The sequence below is a fragment of the Sesamum indicum genome, linkage group LG1 (genome assembly GCF_026168435.1).
Source record: "Sesamum indicum cultivar Baizhima isolate 11 linkage group LG1, ASM2616843v1, whole genome shotgun sequence".
Classification (NCBI taxonomy): domain Eukaryota; kingdom Viridiplantae; phylum Streptophyta; class Magnoliopsida; order Lamiales; family Pedaliaceae; genus Sesamum; species Sesamum indicum.
The window spans coordinates 15,563,741-15,588,772 of NC_142657.1; the positions used below are offsets into that span (position 1 = coordinate 15,563,741).

Sequence of the window (25,032 nt, forward strand, 5' to 3'; positions counted from 1 at the left end):
TAGCAGACGTTGATTTATAATACTTGATTCAATAAAAAAAATTAAAATTAATTTTAAGGATATTAGTAAGACTATGATAATTAAATTGTCGAATGACCATCTCATTTTAATAACTAATTAAACTGTTAGAAATGAAAATCATTTGATGTTAATATTTAAAACGCACCCATTACATATAAATTTTATACATAACACCCCCACCCCGCCCCCCTTTTTTTTTGTTATAAATTGATGAGAATGAGATTCGAAGCAAGAAATTCTTATTTGATTTAATTTTAATATTATTTTAAACGACTATCTTATCTAAATATTTTAATTATTGAAGATGAGAATCTTTAATATTTTAACATAGATTGAGTTGTTTCTAGATGACATTTGGAAAATAAATTAATTTAGCATGTTCATTTATGTTTTAATTTTCAATTTTAAGTGAGGATTATATATTTTTAATTTCGTATAGATTTTTATCTAAGATGAAAATGTATTTAAATTAATTAATATAATTTTATTTTATATTAGACTGTAATATCAAATTAACATATTTTCACCTGAATTGTTGTTTTAAAATTTTAAAAGTGAAAATGAAAAAACACAAATGGGCTAAAGTGGTTCTTGAAATTGAACTATAATTTTGGGCTTTTGCAATTGGGTTGGATACATTGATTTGGGCTTGGCCCAATAGAAACCCAACAATGAGTCTATTCATTTGGAATTTGTGCAGTAGGCCCATTTGTTCTGTTTATTGAGGAAGCGCAGACTGCAATAGCGAGGTCGACGGGACCTCAAGGGCAAAAGTAAGGCAAGAAACGGTAAGAATCACATTGAGAATGGGCCGATTATAACCCTTCAGATACTTAAATTAGCAAAGTCGTAAAAGAATAAATAATGAAAGTCGAAGGAGCAGTAGGTAATAAAAGTGGTACTTGAGAAACGGAGGATTAGTATTTATAAATTTTGTGAATTATACGATTTCACTGAAATGAACATATCCAACGTGAATTGAATAATCATCGGGAGCCCATACATATCAATAGTTCAAGTCAGATTGGTCACTTTTGTTGATATGTTATTCGCTGAAAGCAATCTGAATTCATCGTTAGCTATACTTTTACATTTTTTTAATTTGGAGAAGATATCTTGCACTCAACTATTTTTTTGTTTTTTCTATAAATAATATCGTTTTAGATTTAGATATTGTAATATAATTGTTTATATCAAACGAATTATATAATACAAATAATATATTTAATTATTTTTTATTTTTTTTAAAAAAGATAGTATTGTCATTTTAAATTTAGGTACTTTAACATAGTTTTCTTTTTATTTAAAATGAATTATATAATACAAATAATACAATCAACTAATTTTTTATTTTTTATATTTCTTATATAGAGTTTAGTACGTACAAAATCATTTAAGAACTTATATCTAATACCATAGTTTTCTAATAACTAATTATATATAAATATATATATATATACAAAATCGTAGATCATATCGGACTGTATGAATTATACGTAAACAAGTCAGGAACTTTACAAATATTCACAAAAATAATGGGGGTAGACTTGTCATTTTGGTGGAGCAAAAGAAAACAAAATAATAATAATGTATTAGTGGATGAAGATGACAACACAATGTTGGGACTTGGAACCTTCAAAAAATTAATAAAGGAGAATATATACAGTCATGTAATTATTATTAATAATTAATAATTGAAGTATAGGACAAACGCAATTAGCGATTACTTTTAAAATGGACGTGAGTTGGGCACGACTTTTGACAAGTTGCTACCCTGAGATACAACTTATTTGGGAATTGGACGTTTGACCTTGATGCCCGTCATCACCCTCCTCATCTTAATTGCAGTTTTTGTCGTGATAAGATGAGACGATTCCCCTCTCGTGACTGTCCAATTAAAATCGGGTAATCTTTTATAAAAAAATAATATTATAGTCGTACCTCTTTAACAATTTTATCTTTCTAATTATACTTTTAGAAGAAAAAAGAAGGCGTCAATCAAAAAATAATTATATAAACTCTTAATTTTGTCTCTCATTCAAAATTCTGTATAATTTATTAGTAAAATTGGCTATATTGTCCATAATTTATACAGAATATTGAATAGGGCGTAAAATTAGAAGTTTGTGTATTTTTTTATTTCAGCCTAAAATTAATATTTTCCGTCCAAGTCATAAAGGAATATAATTGTAAACAAAGATTCCGTTAGCAAGTGTGATTTCAAATATTTTTAAGTGTGATTTGATATTTTTAAAAATGGTCAGAGTGTAATTAACTATTTTATTTAAATACGTATAATTTGATTTTTTTGAGTTTATTACCCATCAAAAAATAGTGTAAGCCACATACACGAAGTATAACAAATAATGTGAATCATTGATTATTGTGGCTCAATAATTAAAGTTGAATGTCGTCAAACACATAGTATTGATTTAAATTCTACACAAAATATCTAGTGGAGCTAAACATAAATTCTGACCTATATATGTGTGATGATCAGTGACATTCGATGTTATTATGTAATTGATCAAAAATAGAGATCTTAGTTGGCACACAAACTGCACACGCGATTCTCTTTAGTACTTTTATGGGTTATCAGTCTTGTTTTATCATTTTTGTAATGAAAGGATTAAAATAAATAAATAAATTACAATGAGTTTTTTCTAAAGTTTGACATTATTATAGATACCCTCTTATTTTTTAAAAACATCAATATCTTCCTGATTTTAACTGTCGTTCAACAACAATCCATTAGTATTCCTTAGATTTACATTTATTTTTTATAGTGATCCGATCAAAATGCATTTGTGAACTATAACTTATACTTTTTTTTTTATAAATTAAGTGGATAAGTTTTTATCTTATTAATTTTTCAAATATGTCCAAAAAAATTAAAAAAATACGGTACGAGTAATATTAATAATTATAGGTCCTATTCAAGAATTATATAAAATTCATCAAATATCAGGAACAGTATTGGTATTTTTTAAATAACAATGGAATATTCGTAGTAATTTATCGTAAACAAAATTAATAGGAAAGTTTACACTATTCAATTAAAAATCGATAATTATTTAATTTTACACGTAAATAATAAATCATAAATAAGATATGACATTAAATGGTGTGTAGTGAAGTGATGAAAGCACATGGGGAGGCCCATGCATAGGGATGGGCCAATGGCCCATAATACATTGACAAACATATCCAATCAGAATTTTCATTTATTTACACATAAGGGCCTGAAACAGAAATAAAGATAGTGTGTTTGCGGCCCCACCCATGTATCCTTGTACTGGGCCCTCTCTTCTTGTTGTGTGTCTGTTTTGTCCTTTTTACCTCTTTTAGTAGAGGCATGGGGTCCACATGTTCCTCATCCCACTGGCGGCTGGTGCATTGCATGCAATGCACCTTTCTCTATCTCCTTTCGAATTAATGACAATTTGTTTTGTATTTTATATCTTTTGACCAATTTATCCCCAAGTCATTCACTTTCAAATCAACACATCATATAAACTTTTTATACTTAATTCTTTTAAATAATCAATCAATTCAGGATCAACATGAATTTTTAATTATTTATTTATTATGAATATTAATAAATTTTGACTGATATATAGATCTATTTATTGAAAATAAAGATTTGTCAAGAGTATTAAATATAATTTTTCAAACTACAAGTATATATATTATGTCAAACTTTAGGGAATGACAGTGTAATTATCCCATGTATTAAATAGACTTTTCTCATTGAAACGAGGCAACATCGTGCAAAAATACGTAAAAAAATGTTAAGAGAAAATAATTAATATGTAATGTAAATAAGCGTTCCACATCAATTGCAGACGAGTAAGTTTAAATGACTTTTAACCCCGAAAGTCTCCTTACACTAACGAGATATCGTATGCACTTTGGTCAATTTCTTATTCCCCCACCCCCATATAAATAATAATTATATGATTAAGTAATACATTAATTTAATTAATATATCGATATATAAAGAATGAAATAAACTACTATAAATATTATTATGATCTTATTACCAAGTTAAAATGTTATGGCAAACGTACATTTATTGAACGAAAGGCGGAGATTATTTGCAAAAGTTGAACTTTCCACAAAATTTGTGCTAGGCGTTACATTGTTTTAAGGATATATTGTAACGAGTCGCTCTAAATTGACATAATTATGAATATTCACTTTACAATATTTGTTGAAATTATGTATTCTTTGACAGAGCCTTGAAAATTGACAAATTTGCATTTGCTTTGAAAATTGTAAAAAGTGGGGGGAAGAGCAATTAAAAGAATAAGAAATTTACTCGGAAAAAAAAATAAAATTATAAAAAATTGTCCGCATAGTCAATAATTTTTTAAAGAATAAATAAAATTATAATTCATAACATATAAGGCTATTTTGGTGATGTATTGATAATTTTTCACACAATAATAAAATATTTATAATTATGTTAAATAAAAGGAAAAAGTTTTAAATTACCTACATTTATTTATGATAAAATAATGTTGATAGAAAATATTCCTACATTGTGGGTCAACAAATTGTCAAAATCTGGTGTTGAAAATGATGCCACTTGTAACTTATTATTGATGTTGGGTAGGCAACAAAAGTAAAAATTGGCTGCCTCTTTCTATACTTTTATCTTTACCCAAAAAGTAAAATTTTCTTCATTCTTCATTTTGGGATGTTTGAATAACCTAAAGTAGTGTGCCATCATTTCTTCAAATTTGGAGAATTCAATATGGGCTAAATTACTATGATTTTGTTTTTTCAAATTTGATATAATTATAAATATTTTTTTATTATTAAAAAAATTATCAATATCTCCTGATTTTAGTGATCGTCTAATAATTAGCTCATTTCGTTAGTCTCTGCTAGATTTTTATCCATTTTTTATGGTGAACTGATCGAAGTACTCTTGTGAACTAAAATTATAATTTTTTTATTTTTTTATTACTTTTTTAAAAAAATTTCATCCATCCCATCTGATTTCTTTATAATTTTTTTTATAAAAAAAATAAGAAAAAATTACAGTAAGGGTAAAGTTGATAATTTCATATCTCTATCCAAAAATTATATAATTTTATCAAATATTAGATAGATATTTATAATTTTTTAGGTAGCAAAAAAATATTCATAATTATATTAAACTTCGTCGAAGGTTGATATAATTTACACTTTAATATATCGATAATAAGTTCACATAAAAATAAGTGAAATTAATACCTATTCATCAATGTACAAAGCAAGGGCATCTCAGTCTAACTTGACGACAAACCAAACCGCAATTACATGCATTCTACAGGGGCAAAATTGTAAATGGCAACCTCGTTCTTGCCACCCTCTTTTTGCTCGCTGCATATAAAACTGCTGAAAGGACATAAAAATAGCTTTGTAAGAAATAAAACCTGATTCCATTTTCATTCTGAAAGCCGAAAGTTCTGACAGAAGGTAAAAAGGTTTAGTTGAAATGTGTGGAGGAGCTATAATATCCGACTTCCCGCCGCCGGCCAGCCGATCGTCGCGCCGGCTCACTGCTGACTTGCTCTGGGGCACCGGCGCCGGTTACCTGAACAAGAATAAGAATCCTGGCAATTATCATTCCAAGCCACTCAGTTCTAAGTCGATCATTGATTTTGACGATGATTTTGAGGCCGATTTTCAGGAGTTCGAGGATTATTCGGACGATGAAGGGGAGATCCATGTGAAAAAGCCGTTCGCTTTCTCTGCTACGAAAGCTCCTGGCCCTAAAGGTAAATCATTTCGTGTTTTCTGATACTTTTTTCTTTTGTAAATATTTGTTAGTGTGATGGTTAATTTGTGTGTTTTTTTTTAAATGAAGAGTAAGTGGTGGCATTATTAGATTACTAGTGGTAGTCAAATTGTTGTGATATGGTATTTGATCGGATAGGGTGTAATTTGTCGGATGAAATTCTGATTTTTATGTACTTTATAATGCTATTTTTCAATTAAATAAGTTAATTTGTGTGGTAGCACATTAACTTAGTTAGGATGTCAATTTAGGGTAAAGTTCTGAGTTTTATGGTTATTTCTTTATTTTTGGAGATCTTGACTTAATCAGAGGATTCCGGGGGGGTGGGGGGGAAGAAAACATTGATGTGATGATACCTTGTTATCCCTTTTACGCTCGGGCGTAATAGATTTACTCTCTGGTTCTCTCAGTTATGAACTTATGATTTGGGTATTGGATTAAGTTCCTTTTTTTTTTTTTTGGCCGGAATTTATTGGGGGTGGCTTAAAACACTTCTGGGGTTTCAGTACGACTTCTGAAAATTTTGACCGAACCATGTGATTGGTCTGTAAGTTTTTATTCATTATCACTTGTTCTGGTTTGCTAATGAAACAACTATTCCATTTTTCTTTTGGGTGGGGGAGGAGTAACAATACTAGATTACTTGTAGATTATCTTCGCATTTTGGTCTCATAATGATGCTTTATATTTTCAGAAACAATTCGAGGCCTTTTTTGTTGGGCTGTTTCTAGTGTGTTGCTTATGATTCCATTTCCTCTGCCGAAAGCAAAACTAAGAAAAAAATTTGTTGGCTGAAATGAAAACTTTCGTTCGATACCTTGTTACCTTTTTTCTAAGCGTACATTGCGTCTGTTGTAATGACCGAGCGCTTTTTGGCATTTATTTCAAACGGATAGACTGAAACCATTCTTGTGTCCTCATCTCTTACTTCAACTCTTTGGTCTGAGCTTTTCTTTTTCTTGTGAAGGTTTGAAATCTGTTGATTCTGCTGAATCTGATGAGGATGCTGAAAAATCCTCAAAAAGAAAGAGAAAGAACCAGTATAGAGGGATCCGACAGCGCCCGTGGGGTAAATGGGCTGCTGAGATCCGTGATCCAAGGAAAGGAGTTCGAGTTTGGCTTGGTACTTTTAATACTGCTGAGGAAGCTGCAAAAGCCTATGATACTGCAGCTCGGAAGATCAGGGGCAAGAAAGCTAAGGTGAATTTCCCTGAAGATGCTCCAGGCTCTACCTCAAGACGTACTGTTAAGTTAAATTCAGAGAAAGTGCTTCCTAAGGAAAATCCCGATTTGGTTCAGCCCAATCTGAACCAAAATGCGAGTTTTACGAACATGCTAAACAAGGAGTACTATGATTCTTTAAGTTTCCTGGAAGAGAAACCTGAGATGAATCAATATGGCTACACTGATGCCTATTGTGCATCTGATAATGTGGGACTAAAATCACATACTCCGATTGATGGCACTAGTGTTTACTTTAGCTCTGATCAAGGAAGCAATTCCTTTGATTGCTCAGACTTTGGTTGGGGCGACAACTATGCAAAAACTCCTGAAATATCATCTGTTCTCTCGGCCGTTGTTGAGGATGAATTTCTGGGGGACGCTTGCCGCCCAACAAAGAATTCCAAGTTAAGTTCAGAGGGTGTGGTGACTGGCAACAAGAACACTGCGAATAAACTCTCTGACGGCCTCTCTGATTTTGACACCCAGATGAAGCTCTTTCAGATGCCATATATAGAGAGCAACTGGGATGCTTCAATTGATGCATTCCTCAATGGAGATGCAACTCAAGATGGTGGAAGCACAATGGATCTATGGTCTTTCGATGATGTTCCGGCTATGATGGGTGGTGCCTTCTGAGGCTGTATGACCCCTCTTGCTTTCTTTCTGTAAATAAGGCTGCGTGTTAGTGCCCTTTTGCCTAATTCCTTTTAGTAGTTTAGGCATATATATATATTTCTTGAGTACAGTTTTGATTGATTGAAATAATATTGTTACGGGTCTAATCGCTCCTCCTTGCCCCTGTAGGTGTGTTTGTTGCTGGTGATTGAAGATGGCAAAACTATCAAGCATGCTTAAGCCATGGATGGTGTTGTAGTAGGCCTGGTAAAATGAGCTGTACATAAGCAACTAGATTAAATCAGTATTTTAAGACTTGAAATTGAGGATGACTCGAGTTATGTCTGTATGAATATTTTACTTTGATGAGAACCGATGCTCAATAGTCAATAATACCTATGTCTTGTTTGTTAACCTATAGATATTAATTTTTTACATAGCGCCATATGCTTGCTTGAACTGTCTCCATCCACCATATAAAGTTTGCAGCTTCGGTATCTTGAACTGTGAGGCAACTCTTTAACCTCATTTCGTAGTTTGATAACTTGATCCTCTACCCTCCTTAGTAACAGTCAATCACAAAATGCTGTAAAGAGAGCTGCAGATGTTACACAAAATGTATCTTTCAATCTATAACAGATTGACGGTCGGTTGAGGGGTGCAATATGTGAATGGATTTTTCATTTGCAAGTGTAAGCCCAAACTGCTCAACTTTCTTCTATATCCGTTCAAGTTTTCTTCTTTTCTTTTTCTTTTGCAATATTTTTTCTTCTGATTTGGACCCCTGTTGCATTTTCAGGCTGTAGTTGCCCTTCGCTGGGCAATGTTCATAAGTGATATTATCACTGGTTTGAAATATGATTTTTTGTAATGTTAATTATCATGATTAAAAATATAAAATAAATGTGAGTACTTAGTAACTATGGTTGAACAATGACTATTAGTCATTGTTTTTGTAGGCGATGCCAAAAAGTTAGCTATAGCTAGGAACTGTGAAAACATTTTGGCGATAGATTAAATCATGTCAAATGTGGATTAATCGTGATTAAATTTAAATTTTCATGTTAGTTTTGTCTGACTGCAGTATAAAGTATTAATTTACCATAATTTGTATTTGTGAGAGTTTTGGAAAAGCATTTTCATTTTTTGGTTTTGAAAAACTACTTTTGTGGTGTTTGAAACGTTGCTTCTACTTGTAAAACTGTTATTAAAGCACTTTAAGTCAAAAATTAAGGTCCTAGCTGATTTAGTTTTTTTAAGGATAATTATATTTACACCCCCTCATCTAGTGTTTTTTTACATAAATTATCCTTACCTTTTGAAACGTTACAGAAACCATCCTTGACAACTTTTAAAATTCAAAAATATTCTTATTGACTAGGTTAATCTTTAAAATAAATTTTCAAGGACAAAAACGCCCTTAGGGATGTTTCTCTAATTATTAAAATGTAGGAGCGTCAAGGTAATATTTATGAAGATGAATAATGTAATCCTATATATATATTTTATTATTTACACTAATTATTAATTTATATGTAATTTGTTACATCAATTTTTTTATTAAATCTCTATATAAAATTTCAGTTTTTAATAATTAAAATATTAAATTATTCAATTAATATATAAATTATTCCTTAGTAAAATTATTAAAATTAAAAGATTACTTATCCTCTATTTTTATTTATTACTAAACTTTACTAAAATTAGAAATAATTTATGTATTTAATATAAATTATATTAAAATTAATAATAATAAATAATTTATTTATTAAAAAGATATATTAAATTATTAAATTATTTTATTTTAAAAAATTATCCCGTCTTTCCCAATCACACCGCCATGCGCACCCTAACCCTCATTTTATTAAAATATCTTTTTAATAAATAAATTTTATTTTATTAATTCTAATTAAATTTATATAAAATACATCAATTATTTTTAATTTTTATTTGAGTAAAACTTAGTTATAAATAATTTTTAATTTTAATAATTTTAAATAATTTATACATTTGTGATAATTTTTAATTTAAATTTATAATCTATTAATTAATTATATATATATATATTAATTGAATAATTTAATATTTTAATTATCAAAATGTGCATTTTATATAGAGATTTAATAAAAAAAAGTTAATAAAATAATTTAAATCTAAATTAAAAATAGTATAAATAATTAAAAAATATATGGGGTCATATTACATAAATATTACTTTGACATCCCTTCTACTTTTTGATAATTATAAAAATACCCTAAGGGCATTTTTGTTCTTAAAAAATTATTTTAAAAGGTGACCTAATTAACAAGGATACTTTTGGGTTTTAAAGGCTGTCAGGGATGGTTTCTATAATTTTTCAAAAGATATGGATAGTTTGTGTAAAAAAGACAATAGTTGAGGGGGGTGTAAATATAATTATCCCTTTTCTTATAATGGTTAATTAACTTAAAACCTTCTGTGAAAATGCAAATTAATCTCTTTCGTGAGGAAGTTTGAAAATTACACTTACACCCTCTCTGAAAATTTTACTGTCTACACCCACTTTCAGTCAAGGACTTGGCTAAACATCCATCATGCCTTAGCTAAACCCTAGTCAAATATCTTCATTACATAGTAGGGTTTTGTCGTCATTTGAGGCTTGACCATAATTTGAACTAAATGTATTTTTTTATTTTGAATTAATAATTAATTGGTCCAATTTGATTGAATTAATTGAATTAATAGGATCTCAATGAATAATTCACTTATTCAAGTGATTAATTTAAACTCCTTCGAATTAATCATCTCTTTTTCAGAATTAATTCAATAATTAATTACATAGCAAATTTAATTCTCTAATAATATTAGTATTTTGTGTGTGAACCTTGTAGGTCTATCTTCAACTAGTCTTGTACTTGTATCATACATATAATTTAATTCGTCAACTAGCATGCTTTAGATTAATTAAGGGATATTGCTTCCCTCCCTTGAGGTTTGGTGTATTTATACGAAGACTCCCTGTAGCATCACTGAGGTTTGCTTCTGTCTAACAAATAAGTCCATTCATTAGTCAAAATTTACTGAATATACTGATATTAACAAAAAAAATCGAAAAAAACCTAGAGTTACCCCCAATTGATGGTCAAATAATTTTTTTATAGCCAAATTACTTCACGCGTTAATGTATGTGAGGAGGTATAATTTCACATTTATAAAGGCAGTTTAGTCTACAAAAATTATTTGACCTGCAATAAGTCAATCGAAAATAAATATCAATTTTCATTCAGTTTTTGTGTCAATATCAGCAAATTCAGTGAATTTTGGTAACGACAGGATTTATTTGTTAAACGAAAGCAAACCTCAAGGGTGCTAGATGTAATCTTTCAACCACAAAGAGTTTACATATAATTACACCAAATCTCAGAGGAGATGAGTGTAATTATCCCTTTAATTAAATCACATTTAATTAATCCCCCTTTGATTGACACAACAATCTAATAATACCGATTACCGTTTATCAATGATCAATGACACTAAAAAATATGTGAAATTAGTGTCTACAAAAGACTTAGGTAGTATCTATGTAAGATCTGTAAGGTTTCACGTCCAAAGGCCCCAGAATAAAAAAAAGACCAATCGCCCCAATGGGGTTCGTGACGCCTTCAGTCAGAAATAACCTTTGAACCTTAAAGTTTTGAGATTCTAGATGAGGAAAGGCATCTCATCAATCGCTTTACAGAAAATTTGTATTTCCAAAAGATATCCTTATCTAGAGAAGGCATTTATATGTGCCTCCAACGATCTTGGGACTCTAACTATCAAGAGATAACCCTCTATCGATTCATGGGGGATTCAATCTAATCCAACCATCAAGAGACAAACCTCCACAAAATTTGTGAGAATTTTCCACCAAATTTATAGGAGTTTCGAGCTTAATCAACCAGTTGAGGGGTTGCCTTAAATAGCAAGCGGCCCAGGGAGAAAATTGAAACAACAACTTTAATTTCTTAGTTGAAGCTTAATATGAACTCGACATATAAGTATAATTTGTCATCCCTCAGGCTCAAACTTCCCATTCTAGATCAGTCCATTTTTGGACCACTTTCCAAATTCGGTTAGATTTCTACAAATAAGGAAGAACAGAAAACGCCAGTAGACATTATTGGTGCAAGAATCCAACCCTCTTTCCCACTTTCCTATGGTGTCCCTTTTTTGTGATCGGGAAAGCATTTACTCCACTTGAAGTTTTAAGGGTACCCACTCTTGGGGAATGAGGCTCAGTCTCCCCTCGTTTCCAGCACTTTCCAACCCCCTCCTGTGTCATAACATGACAACACTGCAGGAATTTTGGACCACTCAACTCCTACCATCAAGAACCCAACATTTCAGAAATAAAACATTATGGGATTGTTGTTAATTACTCTTCTGTGACTTCCATACCAAAAAACCAAAAACTAAGAAGAAAAGCAAAGTGAAAGTTGTGGAGAGGTAATAAATAGAGCACATGGGGTAGGAACATATCACATTGGACATGCATGAATAAATACCAAAGACTAAAGATGAACTCTAAGGCAAAGAGCCAAACAGTGGCTTCTACCACCCTCCTTTTTATATTTCTGCTACTGTTTTTGTCTGCTTCAAAATTGCACACATACACTCTATATAACTCCAACTTGCCCACTTGCTACTTTCCTGCAACTAAACCACAAAACAAAAGGAAGAAACACACACACACACACGCGCACAGTCATTAATAAACGAGATTCTTCTATGTCTTGCCCTGTTGCCACCCTCATTATAGGGCCGTAAATGATTCAACCCCAACACATTATTCTTCAATTTGACTCTAAGTTTAAACGAGTTTTAATTTGATCAAATGTGAGACATGCTAGAGCAAAATTTTGATATATTTTAAAATTTATTTTATTATATTTATCACATCAATTCTTATATTGGATTAACCGTCGGAATTTAGAAATATTAGTCAAAACAAAGAGCAAAAAAGGGAAATGAAAAATGATGAAATGGGCAGAAATTATTTGTTGCAAGTTGAGAAAGTGTGGTAGAAAGGAAGGTGGATGATAGTGCATAGTAGATCAACAAGTTGATGCATAGTTGAAGTATTATAGCCAGGGCCTCTTCCCACCAACCTCGTTTTCCTTGTCCCTTTGGTCCCACATCTCTTGCCCAACTTGCTTACTTTTTCACGTTGTTTTAATTACACTTAAACTCTTATATAAATACAAAATTATATTTTTTTAAAGAAATTTTAAAAAAATTTACTATTTATATTTGACCCTCATTCGTTAAGTTTTAATAAAAAATATTGGTCCTAGCAATAATTTAATACGAAAATACTTATAACTTTTGATCCAAGTCAATTTAATTTAAATAATTCAAAAATAAATATATATTTTTTAATTTATTTTCAACAATAAACTAATAATCGTTTATTTTAATCCGTTGGGACACCCATATGAGCAGGGGATTAAAAGTTGAGTTAGTTAAAATTGAGGAATGGTTGAAGCCAAGATTAGGATATTTTAATAGCTGGGTCCATTTTCCACATATGGTCCCAACACTTTTCTCTATTTTTTTTAATATTTTATTTCATGTGCCAAATAGAATGAGGCCGGCGGCCATTAATCAAATAATAATGGTCGTGACATAGTCAATAATGTACAAAGTAGAGCCAGAATTTTAATTAATGACATATGTAAATATAATATATTGATTATTAGATGTAAAATGTTTTTTTAGTTATATATTTATATATGTATTGTATTTTGATTTTATTTAAATTTGAATAAATAAATAAATATAGTATCATGAATTTGGTACAATGTATTTGTAAAGAATATTGAAGAATTAAAGTAGATAAAAAGTACAGTAAAGTATATAGGGGAAAAAAATAAAAATGAGAGAAACGAAATAAATAAATTGACATATTTTTTAAAGGTTTTTTTTAGAGAGTGTAATTTTATATTTTTAAAGTGTATTTAAATATAATTAACTGTAATTTTAAATAAGAAGCACACTAGGATAAGACGAGTTTAAAAGAATGTCATATATAATCAACTTTTCAAAAAATGCCATCAAAATATGGAACAATAAATAGGGTTGAAAAATAAATTAAATTACTCTATACAAAATTGATAAAAATTTATTTGAATTTGATTTGTTGAACTTAATAAGTCAAGTTATATAATAAAATATACAAAAATATCAAATCATTTGAGTTCAATTTATGTTTAATTTAATGAAAAGCTCTTTTGAGCTTGACTAAATTAATAATCAAATTTAAATATAATTTTTATAAACTCAATAATATTTTAAATAAATGTAAATAATAACGTGTTGGACTCGATTTGAATTATTTGCGGATTCGACGTATAAATCATCTAGAAATTAAAATTATTTAGATTTTTTCTTCAAAATATATAGAAAGCGGACAGAAAAGAGTTGATAATAATGAAGTATCACCGCCAAGAACGTTAAAAACAGGGGCAGAGAGAAAACACAACACAGTTAATGGAGAAGTTTCTGGAGACGAATCCCACCAAAAATATCTACCCAAACTCCGATCACAGCCGTTGATCCTCAACCCCGCGTCCTTATCTGAGAGCCCGCCTCGCGTTTTCTTTCTTTTCTTGAACAATTTTTTGTATTATTGAATGTTCAAATTCCTTCTTTCTTTCACTATTAAACTCTCTGCGTGTAAGCTTACTTAAAAACTCGGTTCTGGAGGTTTCTGAGGAGAGGGTTGTGTTCATCTCTCTCTCTCTCAAACTCTGAGGTTACGTGATGTAGCAGTCTTGATAGGCTTATTATATTTATATAGTTCAACTAGTTTTACGTATTGTATACATATATATGTATGTATGTAGTGTCGTGGAAGGTTGGTTTGTTCAGCTTGGAGGAATAGCTGTTGTAATTTGTCGACAAGATTGAGTTTTTCTGTAAGGAATATATTGTGGGGTTGAGGAATGGCAGCTGAGGAAGAGAAAAGCAATGATTTTTATGCTGTTTTGGGGTTGAAGAAGGAATGCACGACAGCTGAGCTGAGGAATGCGTACAAGAAACTTGCCATGGTCAGAATTTGAACATAACCCCTTTTTCTAATTTTTGTGTGTCTGGGTGTTGGGGAAGGTGCTTGACAAGAATGAGTTAAGAAATCGAAAATGGCGTGTGGTTTCATGATCTTTGGTTTAGTTTTCTTGATTTTGAGAAAAAAAGATTGGATCTTTTGCTGCTGCAGAGGTCTGAAGTTTTGGTTTCTTGGAATTATTGGTTGAATTGTTTTTTTCGAGGGAAAACTAGTTCATGATGACTTAATTTATCCGCGAAAAGTTATCCTAACATGAAGATCATATGATGTTTTTGAATTTGCTTAACTTAGAATGCGTTGTCAAAGTTGGGAGATTTTGATCAGGAATAAAATTTGTGGGTGATGTTTGAAATATTGCAGGATGAGTTATTTCCTTTCTTTTCCACGTTATGAATTGAGTTTTGTGAATCTTTGGTTTTGTGATAGAAATGGCACCCGGATCGCTGCTCTGCTTCTGGGAATTCCAATTATGTGGAGGAGGCAAAGAAAAAATTTCAAGCCATTCAGCAAGCCTATTCTGGTAATTGCACACAATAGAATATATATAATCCATGTTCTTGATTTGTTTGAAACGTAGAACCTTCATGGATCCCTATAAAGAGCTCAATTTTTTAGTTGCAGGTGCTTTACCCGTCGGAAAATTCCTTCTTTTTGTTTACCTTGATTCCTGGGAGATGTACTTGGTTAAATGGTGAAAAAATCAGTATAGTATAATAAATTGAGATGGTCGGTATATAGGAACAATGTCTTTGAAAAATAAAGAAAAAATGAGGCCTAATCTTTGAACATTGACGTGTTGATATCTTCTTTCCTATCCGCAATGCGTCTCGTGAACGAAAAGTTCTAAATTAGTTGTCAATCTGCCTGTCCCTTTTTTAATTAATTGAACTGTGATTTATTCTTATTGTTTATCAATACTATAGCACGATTGCAGGTGCATTTATTCTTGTATGATGAATTTGACTCACAAGATGCTATTGTTATTAGTGCTTTCCGATGCCAACAAAAGGTTTCTGTACGACGTAGGGGTCTACGACTGTGACGACGATGATGATGAAAATGTGAGTTCTGACTATATATATTCAACCACATTTCAAGTGACCCCTTTTAATTTGCGGTGCGTTATTATAGTGGTCCTGAATTCAAGAAACTTCTGCCTTTAACGGAATAAACCTTTTCTGATAGCTTCAAACGATAGCTTATCCCTTTCTTTGTCAGTGATGTACTGACTTGCATTCATAACATCTGTTACGTAGTGCTGGCATTTAGGCCCTGCCGGTGTCCAAAAGTGGAAGAAGTTGATATTTTGACTCACATTTTATATTGGTTTGGTAGTTAGAACAATATTAGAATCAATACTTTTGAACTGAATTAAAGCATGGGGATGTAGGTCTAGTTTCAAGTTCCCTTGCATAAAGGAAATAAATGGTGAATAGATGAGGACAGTCAGACGGGGACCAGAATAAGAGATGGAGCATATCTTAAATTGCAAAAAATTTTGTGGCTATGCTTCACTTTCCCAACTCTGGAAATGTAGGATTTTGTTTTCTCAATTATGATAATTAGTTGAGAGTTCCTTGATACTGGAAAGAAGTTTCTTGTACTTCATTGTGTTAGTTTGAGTAGTGATGATCTGGTGTTCTTTTGTTGGCGATGTGGTGCAGGGAATGGGAGATTTCTTGAACGAAATGGCAGCAATGATGTGCAAAAATAAATTGAATGTGAGTTGAAGTACTTCAGTTAGATGATTCATCTTCTTCGTTCGCAGACAAGTTGTCTACAACTGTTGTCCACTTCAGATCTCATAAATCTTAGTTATGTTATTTACGTCATGCAGAACACAAGTCCCACGGGACATCCTTGGTCCAAAGCTGAGCTTCCAGACTTCTTGTGCCTCTATATTTTGCACTTGTTTCATTGCTCTTGCCCTACATTGTATATCTGGAAATTACAAATAGAATCCCAATGTCCAAACTTTGACATTTCTAAGCTGAATTCTGGCACATCCTGTGTACTTTCTGGGAAAATGTTTATCTGCTAGTGTGAAAATTTTTGTTTCTGTTGGCTAAGTGGTGACATCATGTTGAAATGTTGTGCTTCGATGGTTGACAGGAAAGCAGCAATGAAAGTTTCGAAGAACTACAACAACTCTTTGAGGAGATATTCCATAGCGACTCTGACACATTTGGTTCTTCTTCTCGTTCAGCGACCCCACCTACCCGTATGTCGTCCCAAGATTCTTGCAATGACACATATAGCGTCTCGAACAAGAGGAACTCCTCTGACATGATCTCTGGCAACTTCACCATTGAAGCTACACACTGCAAAGGGTTTTGCATTGGGGTAAGTTTGTATGTTAGGCTTCTCGTTTCCCTTCCAATTCCCCTTTGCCTCATATCTTTTTAACATTGGAGCCATTTGGCAATTCATAATATATGAAGACAGGCAGCACATCAGGGAAACGTCAGGGTGGGGAGAGCAACCGAAGAAAGAATACAAGGGCAGGCCGCAGGTAGCAGGAGGGAGGACAGGAAGCAAGAGATTTCATCTGGCCAATATGTCTCATCCAACGGATACTCTACAATATCTGCCTAGACGTGATTCACATTGCTGGTTTAGTGGGAAAAGCATTACCGTAAGCTCCAACATTAGCCTAATTCAGCTTGTAGATGCCTAAACCAAGATGCAATATTACACTAGGATAGCTGATTCAGGTGGGTTCTCTATGAAATGATCGGTCGATGTGCTGCACCATTGTAGCGGCTGTCCAAGGTCATCTTATTAGCTGATTTGAGTGTCTTTTGTGATTTTCTATTAGTTCTTGTAAGATTGGGTAAAAGCTTCAGGAGTATAACATTTCAGATTCACATTCATTTGTACTTAAGCTCCAAGGGAAGTGCACATTCTTTTCACTTTACTGCCTAATTATCAGTAACCAATCTATATTATTTATTTAGATATATGCAGGGTCAAAATGTCCATTTCCACTTGTACAAGAGCACTTATTGGATTATGTCACATGATATAGTGTGTAATTCAATTAGTGTTTCGATGTACAAGTTATTGTTTGTTTTTGGTTCATGTGAATTTTATGATTTTATTCTGAAAAATACGTTTTGCTTGAAAAATAAGGTCTTTGAGGTTTATAAATTATTCAAACTTATCGTCTGTGATTTATACGAAACACGTGCCTATTTATCAAAAGAAACAACCAAAAAGAAAAAGGTAATCCAGCAAATGTGGATTGATAATCTCAGCTCATGAGGTGGGATTGATATCAAACCCTCGAACTTAACAGAAATGAATCAAACGGGATATTGGGTCGGATTTTCCTAGTGAAAGAATAAATAATTATTTAGGTACGTGCATTGATTGTAACATGTACTATTACTATTAAATTACTGAATAAACTGTCAGTAACAAGAATATTCAAAACTAGATGGACAAGGGTAGGGGATTAAAGGACTAAGCTTATGCTTGTTTGTTTGATTTTTCTCATATCTATCCAGAGGATGTGTGATTACTTGTGAGTAATATTTGTATAAAACATAGGGTAAATTACAATCACCTCTTCTGAAATTTGGCATAATTACGAATATCCTATCGTTGTTTGAAAAATACTAATACCCTTCTAATTTTAATGGTCGTCTAACAATTAGCACAATCCGTTATGTTTTTATCTATTTTTTATGATGGAATGACCATAATGTCCTTGTAGATTAAAAATTATAATTTTTTAATTTTTTTAAAAAATATTTTTTATGGATTAAGTAGATAATTTTTTTATAATTTTTAAATTTTTCCATCCCGGTTGATTTTTCTATAAGTTTTTAATTTAAAAATAAAAATAAAAAATTACTGAAAGGCAAACTTGATAATTTCATACCTCCATCCAAGAATTACATAATTTTATCAAATATTAAGGGGTATTTATAATTTTCTGAAACACCGAGAGGGTGTTCATAATTATATTAAACCTCAGGGAGGTTGTTGTAATTTACCCTAAAATATATTTTAAATTCATTTCACTATTCTTTTCAAAAAAATAATATGTCAACTATAAATGGTGTATATTTTTTTTCTTACCTAAATTTTTGCTTTTGATATTAATTACTATCATTATCCTTGATGGGTGTTTACACAATTAAAAGGACTCACAGAAAATTATTATCATTATACTTTATGGGGTTTACACAATTAAGAGGACTCACATAAACCTAATTGTTCCTGAAAATGCTGAAAACTACGAAATACGACAAGGTTCGACGCAACTTACCTGACCCGATAACCCATTATTAATACAGCCATTGATTTTGAATTCATTCAAGGGACGCCATCAAACACGTGGATTCATATATTCTTTAGACAATTACATAATTACATTCCTCTCTCTTATGATTTAATGTAAGTATACATAAATTTCTTGTGGTTTGAAAAAATACATTTAATACTCACGAGGTTTGCTTTCGTGTAACAAATAAGTTTCTATGTTAATCAAAATTCACTGATTTTGTTGTTATTAATGAAGTTTTTTTTTTAAGAAATCTATATTTACCTCTGATTGACACATACTAACTTATAATAGGTCTGTTGGAAAATTGGCTCAAAACCAAATTCGATAGCCTCAAGCCACAACCCCAACCCACCACTTAGAAGGCCTGATCCGACCTACCGACTTGACTCGGTTCTCATTTGTAGATGACTGAAACCCTTTGCATTCTTATTCTTTTCCCTTGGCCGAATTCATTAACCCTCCTCGTATTCTTCCCTCTTTCTTGGTTTTTTACGCCATCATCAATGGCTTCTCCCAATTTATATACTACCTTCGAAAAAGAAAAAGAAAAAGAAAAGAGAAATAAGTGAGGAAAAAATAAAGATATAGGTAATCCCGAGTGGTTTAATGGTGTCTTAATAGCCATGTATCTGCCTTGGTGATTGTCGTCCCTTGGTGGGTTTGAGGAATCAGTGGTTGGGTTGTCGACCTTCATGGCTGTGGGCTTCGCCATTCGATCCAGCTCACTGAGTCGAAATTATTTATCGTATCTATTTTTTCTCACTCTCTCTATTAATTTGTAATCATTGTTATATTGATTTGTATTCCGCTGTAATAATTGTATTTATTTGTGGACTCACTGTGGGGTTAAATTCCCAATAAGGTCAAATAAAATTTTTATGATCAAATTATTCTCATATATCTTCTCGCATTAATGCATGTGATGAGATATATATCAATGTTATAAAAGTAGTTTACCCCGAAAAAAATAATTTAACTTGCAATAAGTCAATCGAGAGAAAATATCAATTTTCATTCAATTTTTTGGTTAACATTAGCAAATTCAGTGAATTTTGACTAAAGAGGGACTTATTTGTTAGATAAAAGCAAATCTTAGGGCGACAAATATAATTTTTCAAACCACAGGAGGTCTACGTATTACACCAAACCTCAAGAGATTGAAATGTATTTATCCCTGTAATCTTTGACACGTTGCCTTTATAAGTATGGGGGATCTCCATAAGAAAAATATGCATTTATGAGGTCTAGTTCTTTGACTCCGATTGAATAAAGCGAAATAACTTAGATTTAGATAAATTTTAATTAAGGAACACCTTAACAAATTTAACTACTTGTGTTGCAGGTCAATTCACCTTTAAAATCGAGATAATGCACAAACCCACCTCAAGAAGCAAAAATCCGACTCAATACATCAGGTCATCATCTATCTGACCCGAATCAATTCTTTTATTTTTTATTTAATTGTACTAAAAATTAAGTTTATCTCCATTTTCTTTTTAAATAAGAGGAGATGAGATCATTATCTTAAGTTAAATAAGTAAAACATAGAGACGACTTGGTGTGGGGCCTATGGACCTGAACTTTTCCACACCAGATTTAGGTGGACATCAACATCATCAATCTTATCCAATGACGTGTCCGACTAAGAAATAAGGTTGCGCCGAGCTGTCAAGCCACATGATGACTAAGTCAACTTCCCACTCCAAGTAGCTTATCTAATCTTTTCTAGCTCCCAATCACATCATAGCTAAGCTCGTGACTCGACTCACTGCAGAAGCCAACATCATGTCCATCAAGAAAATAGGGTAAAAACTAAGTAATGTATAAATTTTTTACATAGAGAAGAAAATGAAGTTCAAGATCATTACCATAGCATGTTAAATCACATCTTAAAAATTATAATAAATCGATATTATCTATTATAATCAAATAAAATCAATATAAAAATTTAAATTTTGACTATGATTAATCAATATTTGCTATGATTTTACCTATGATCAAAATATTTATCACAGTTGACTCTGACAAATATTTTGGTCATAGTTTGTGATCTAGGTTGAATATGCGATCTCTTCGGTGCAGATGCTTGAGCTTGTTATATAGGTCCTAAATGTTGAAGTGTTTCATGAGAAGAAACAAGCATGTTAGGTTAGTCAGGGTTATCCTCAGCTAAGACTTTTCGACGTTCAAGTCAGTTCGAGTTCGAAATGGAAAGTAAGCGATTCAAATAATAAATAAGTTAGAAAGCAATAAATGCTCTAGAAGAAGCATATTTATATGCCAAAATGTACTTCACCAAGTGGCCCACGTGGCTTCATCTTGGAGCCTCTACTATCAGAGATCGTGTGGTGAGGCGACATACACATCATTCGAGTTTAGATGTCGGATTGGTGGAGTGGGTCGAGTAATGTGACTCGACCCGATTTTATTTGTGCGGATCTTGTGGCATTTTTTTTTTATGCTTTTTACCCTAGAGAAGGGCATTTTTATCCTTCTTTCTTAAGACCGTTATACTCCTATCAGTTTGTAATATTAGTAGCCGTTGCGTAGTCGTGATTAATTAATATTCAATTATTTTTTTATTTTTAATTATAATAATTAACTATAGTAAAAAATTATAAATTTTTTAATAAATGTGAAAAAATATCTATGTATTTTCAAATATTATTTGATCAGAATCCAATTTGAATTAAAATTTTCATAAATATATAAAGTAGTAAAGAATTTTGAAAATGATTAATTCCAATAAAGCCATCTTAGCCGGAGCCACCAGCTCAAATAGAGCCATAAAAAAATATCACCTAATTTTCCTTTTCACCTCTATATATCATCTCCTCCTCCTGCTCATATTTCTCCAAACTTTCTACATGATCTCAAACCAAAGAAATCGTTAATTGTTTTCCATAATTAGCCATGGAATTTCTCCACAAGCTCTGGGATGAAACGTTAGCCGGGCCGACGCCGGAATCCGGCCTCCCGGAACTCCGCAAGTACAACTCTTTCCCCGCCAGGTCCGTCGCTGCTCCGCCTCCGCATGCAGATGACAGCCACGGCCTTATCCAGAGCACCACCGCCGTCCGGAGTAATGCTCATCGTATCCTTAGTGTTGCAGTCGGGCCGCCGTCTCCGTCTGCCTCCAGCGCTCCAACCTCTCCGTTTTCACGTAAGAGTTCAATAAGCTTCTGTTTCTGCATGGAGATGTTATTCAAGGGTTGTGCTTGAAAATGGTTAACTTTTTTGGGGGTGTTTTTCTAATTTTGGGTTTCTTTTGGGGTGGTTGAAGCAAATAACCCTGGTGGGAATTTTAAGAAGTTAACGAGGAGAAAATCGACATCTGCAGCAGCGCACAGCTCTGAGTCCAAGAGTCCCACTGGCTACGATTGGTTGGTTTTCACTTCTTCCGGACATGTTTACACGCTTTGTCATTTTTGCCCATTAGTCCTTCAAGAACTCCATATTTATGTTTCATTTCCTATCTTGATATTTTGTTCAATATGTAAGTGGTTTTTGTCATAAATTTCTACTTTTGTGGTGAAAAATATTTGAAAACAAAACTTAAAAGTGAAAAAAATTAAAGTGAAATGGTTGAAAAACAACTTAATACTTACAATTTTACAAATAAATTGCAGAGATTTGTGGAGAGTTGTATATAATTTTTAATTTAAATTAATTTAATTTAAGCCGTCAGAATCTCTAAAATAAAAACACTATTTTCAACTATTTTTACACAAAATTGATAAGCATCTAAAATAAGCATTTGCAAATACCCAATTATAAGTATAAAGTAAAGTCTTAATAAGACGATAACACAAGTGTTGACAAGAAATCCAACATTAACATTTGCTAAATCGTGTTTTCAGGATCGTGCTAAGTGCTTTGGATCGATGAGAATGATCAAGGATGACAGTTTTGTTGGATCAAACAAGTGTTGTAAATATTTGCCTCAAAGGGTTCCCTTTTTCTGTATGGATTGGGCTTTTTATTTTAGATTTTATTGCATTTTGTATTCTATTTGACATAGACATGACATGTGTATAAAAATTAAATAATTTATCTTATATAAAAAAAAATCTATATACATTTTTATGTATATATTACATAAATTAGAATATACAACAAACTTTGGTGTCTAATTCATTTTATGTAACACATTTAATAAGATGGTTTTGCAGTTGAGGTAGCCAGAATCTCATACTTATTCGAATTTGGTCTAATCAAATCAAATTAATTACATAACAAGTGTGATTTACTTATTATATAATTGATTTTTTTATTATATACTAATCACACAATGAGTGTATTATAGCATGTTCAAATATGACCATATTTACCCTGTCTTTCGTAAGATACCTTTTGGGGGTGTTTCTAATTCTACATATATATATATATATATATATGTATACGTACGTGTTCTTTTCCCCTTTGAACAAAGCATTATTGTACTTGCGTGTTGTATTGGACCTTGTATCCTCTCTAATGGCCCAATGCAAAGTTTCTGATTTAAATTGGTATAGCATATTTAAAATACATTTAATCCCGCATAAAATATTTTTCTAAATATATATATAGATGATCTGTATTTTATTCATATAATCTATATTTATATATATATAAAAGTTACTTTCCACTTATTATTCCCTATTTATTATACCACAATATTAAATTTTAATTATTATGTTCTTGAATCTTTATATTAACTAGCCGTCGTACTACGGGGAGATTTTTTACATCTTAAAATATATTATAAATAAAAATAAAATATATAAACTAACATATCATATTTATATTAAAAAAAAGCTCGGGAAAAAAAAAGAAAACCAACTTAAGTGTATTATTGACGTAACAAAAAAATTAATATGACAACATCAAAAATCGACATTTGTGAATGAAAGTGCTTTATATGTATATATATATTAGTATATATATAGTTACTTATTTATTTCAAATGGATCATATCATCTTTTAAATATAAATATATTATCATATTTATCCTTCACTCCCACTCATATTAATTATTTAATTCGCTATTAATTATATATTGATTAAAAATGTGTAAGCACTACGTGTGACGGTACTAGTAATATGTATATATATATATACATATATAAAGTATTCCACAACATGTAACTATTAACTAATAGTAATTTGTAATAAAACTTTGTATTAATTGACAATAAAAACTTTATAGTTGTTACCGTAAAACTTAAATCTTGTCCCTTTTCTTGGACCATTATAACGAGCCTAATTAAAACCTTAAATTTCTTTGCACATTCAACTACTTATATATGTATAATGGAGTAATTAATGTTTGACTATTTCTGTAATTAAGTTTGTATAGTAAATATTTGGATAAAATTATGTTAACTCTATCAAGTTATATCTAATTATATAAATACTTTTTATTATTTATAAAATTAAGTAATTACAAGTATATCCCGTATTTAATGTGAAACTTTATACAAATACTCCCTGGGTACATTAAATTAACATGTCCTCAAAAGTTATACGTGTGAGTTTATAAAGAATAGAAAGTGTTTATATAATTAGATCTAACTTCAGGGGTGTCGATGCAATTTACTCTAAATATTTTAGCGAGTAGTAACTAGTCCAATTAAATTGTATTAGAATATGTATTTAGTCCCTATTTTTATATAGTATTTATTGCATGATTGAATGGAGTAAAACATTAATTATCGTACTCAGATGTGATGCTACATAGTAGAGAATATAATAGAAAATACATAAATAAAATAATACAGTTGAACTTATAGTTAATAATAGTCTCATGCAAGATGCAACACCACATTTATACACCGGAGACTAAAGTGTTTTTTTAACTAATACAAATCAATTTCAAAATTCTAATCTATTCACTGTTGCATCCACGACTTTGATAGGATCCTGTATGAACATGAAAAGGATAGCAATGTGACTGTCCCCTTTTGTCAGTGGCCGCATCTTAGCCAAGGTAGCGACAGTGACTCAAGGAGCACATGCAGG

The 25,032-nt window shown here is 31.3% G+C and overlaps 3 protein-coding genes across 7 annotated transcripts; all 3 read left to right on the top strand.

Annotated features, from left to right (window-relative positions):
* The first annotated feature begins 5,417 nt into the window (after positions 1-5,417).
* On the top strand, positions 5,418-8,065 carry LOC105162917 (ethylene-responsive transcription factor RAP2-12). Of its 2 annotated transcripts, none has more exons than XM_011081094.3 (3): positions 5,418-5,792; positions 6,780-7,717; positions 7,841-8,065. In XM_011081094.3, exons 1-2 carry the CDS (start codon positions 5,510-5,512, stop codon positions 7,670-7,672), a joined length of 1,176 nt encoding a protein of 391 aa, XP_011079396.1. In that variant the 5' UTR covers positions 5,418-5,509; the 3' UTR covers positions 7,673-7,717; positions 7,841-8,065. The 2 variants fall into 2 exon arrangements, with proteins under 2 accessions (XP_011079396.1, XP_011079401.1); XM_011081099.3 differs by having other exon boundaries at positions 6,780-7,676.
* A 6,071-nt stretch (positions 8,066-14,136) lies between these two features.
* Positions 14,137-17,698, top strand: LOC105162932 (Chaperone DnaJ-domain superfamily protein). Of its 4 annotated transcripts, none has more exons than XM_088885924.1 (6): positions 14,137-14,721; positions 15,165-15,258; positions 15,662-15,799; positions 16,403-16,459; positions 16,851-17,081; positions 17,184-17,698. In XM_088885924.1, exons 2-6 carry the CDS (start codon positions 15,208-15,210, stop codon positions 17,331-17,333), a joined length of 627 nt encoding a protein of 208 aa, XP_088742050.1. In that variant the 5' UTR covers positions 14,137-14,721; positions 15,165-15,207; the 3' UTR covers positions 17,334-17,698. The 4 variants fall into 4 exon arrangements, with proteins under 4 accessions (XP_088742050.1, XP_088742049.1, XP_011079413.1 ...); XM_088885923.1 differs by having other exon boundaries at positions 15,673-15,799; XM_011081111.3 differs by having other exon boundaries at positions 14,149-14,721; positions 15,726-15,799.
* Positions 17,699-21,835: 4,137 nt separating this feature from the next.
* Positions 21,836-23,118, top strand: LOC105162947 (dormancy-associated protein homolog 4). Its single transcript, XM_011081129.3, has 3 exons — positions 21,836-22,195; positions 22,316-22,415; positions 22,893-23,118. Exons 1-3 carry the CDS (start codon positions 21,946-21,948, stop codon positions 22,918-22,920), a joined length of 378 nt encoding a protein of 125 aa, XP_011079431.2. The 5' UTR covers positions 21,836-21,945; the 3' UTR covers positions 22,921-23,118.
* The last annotated feature ends 1,914 nt before the right edge of the window (positions 23,119-25,032 follow it).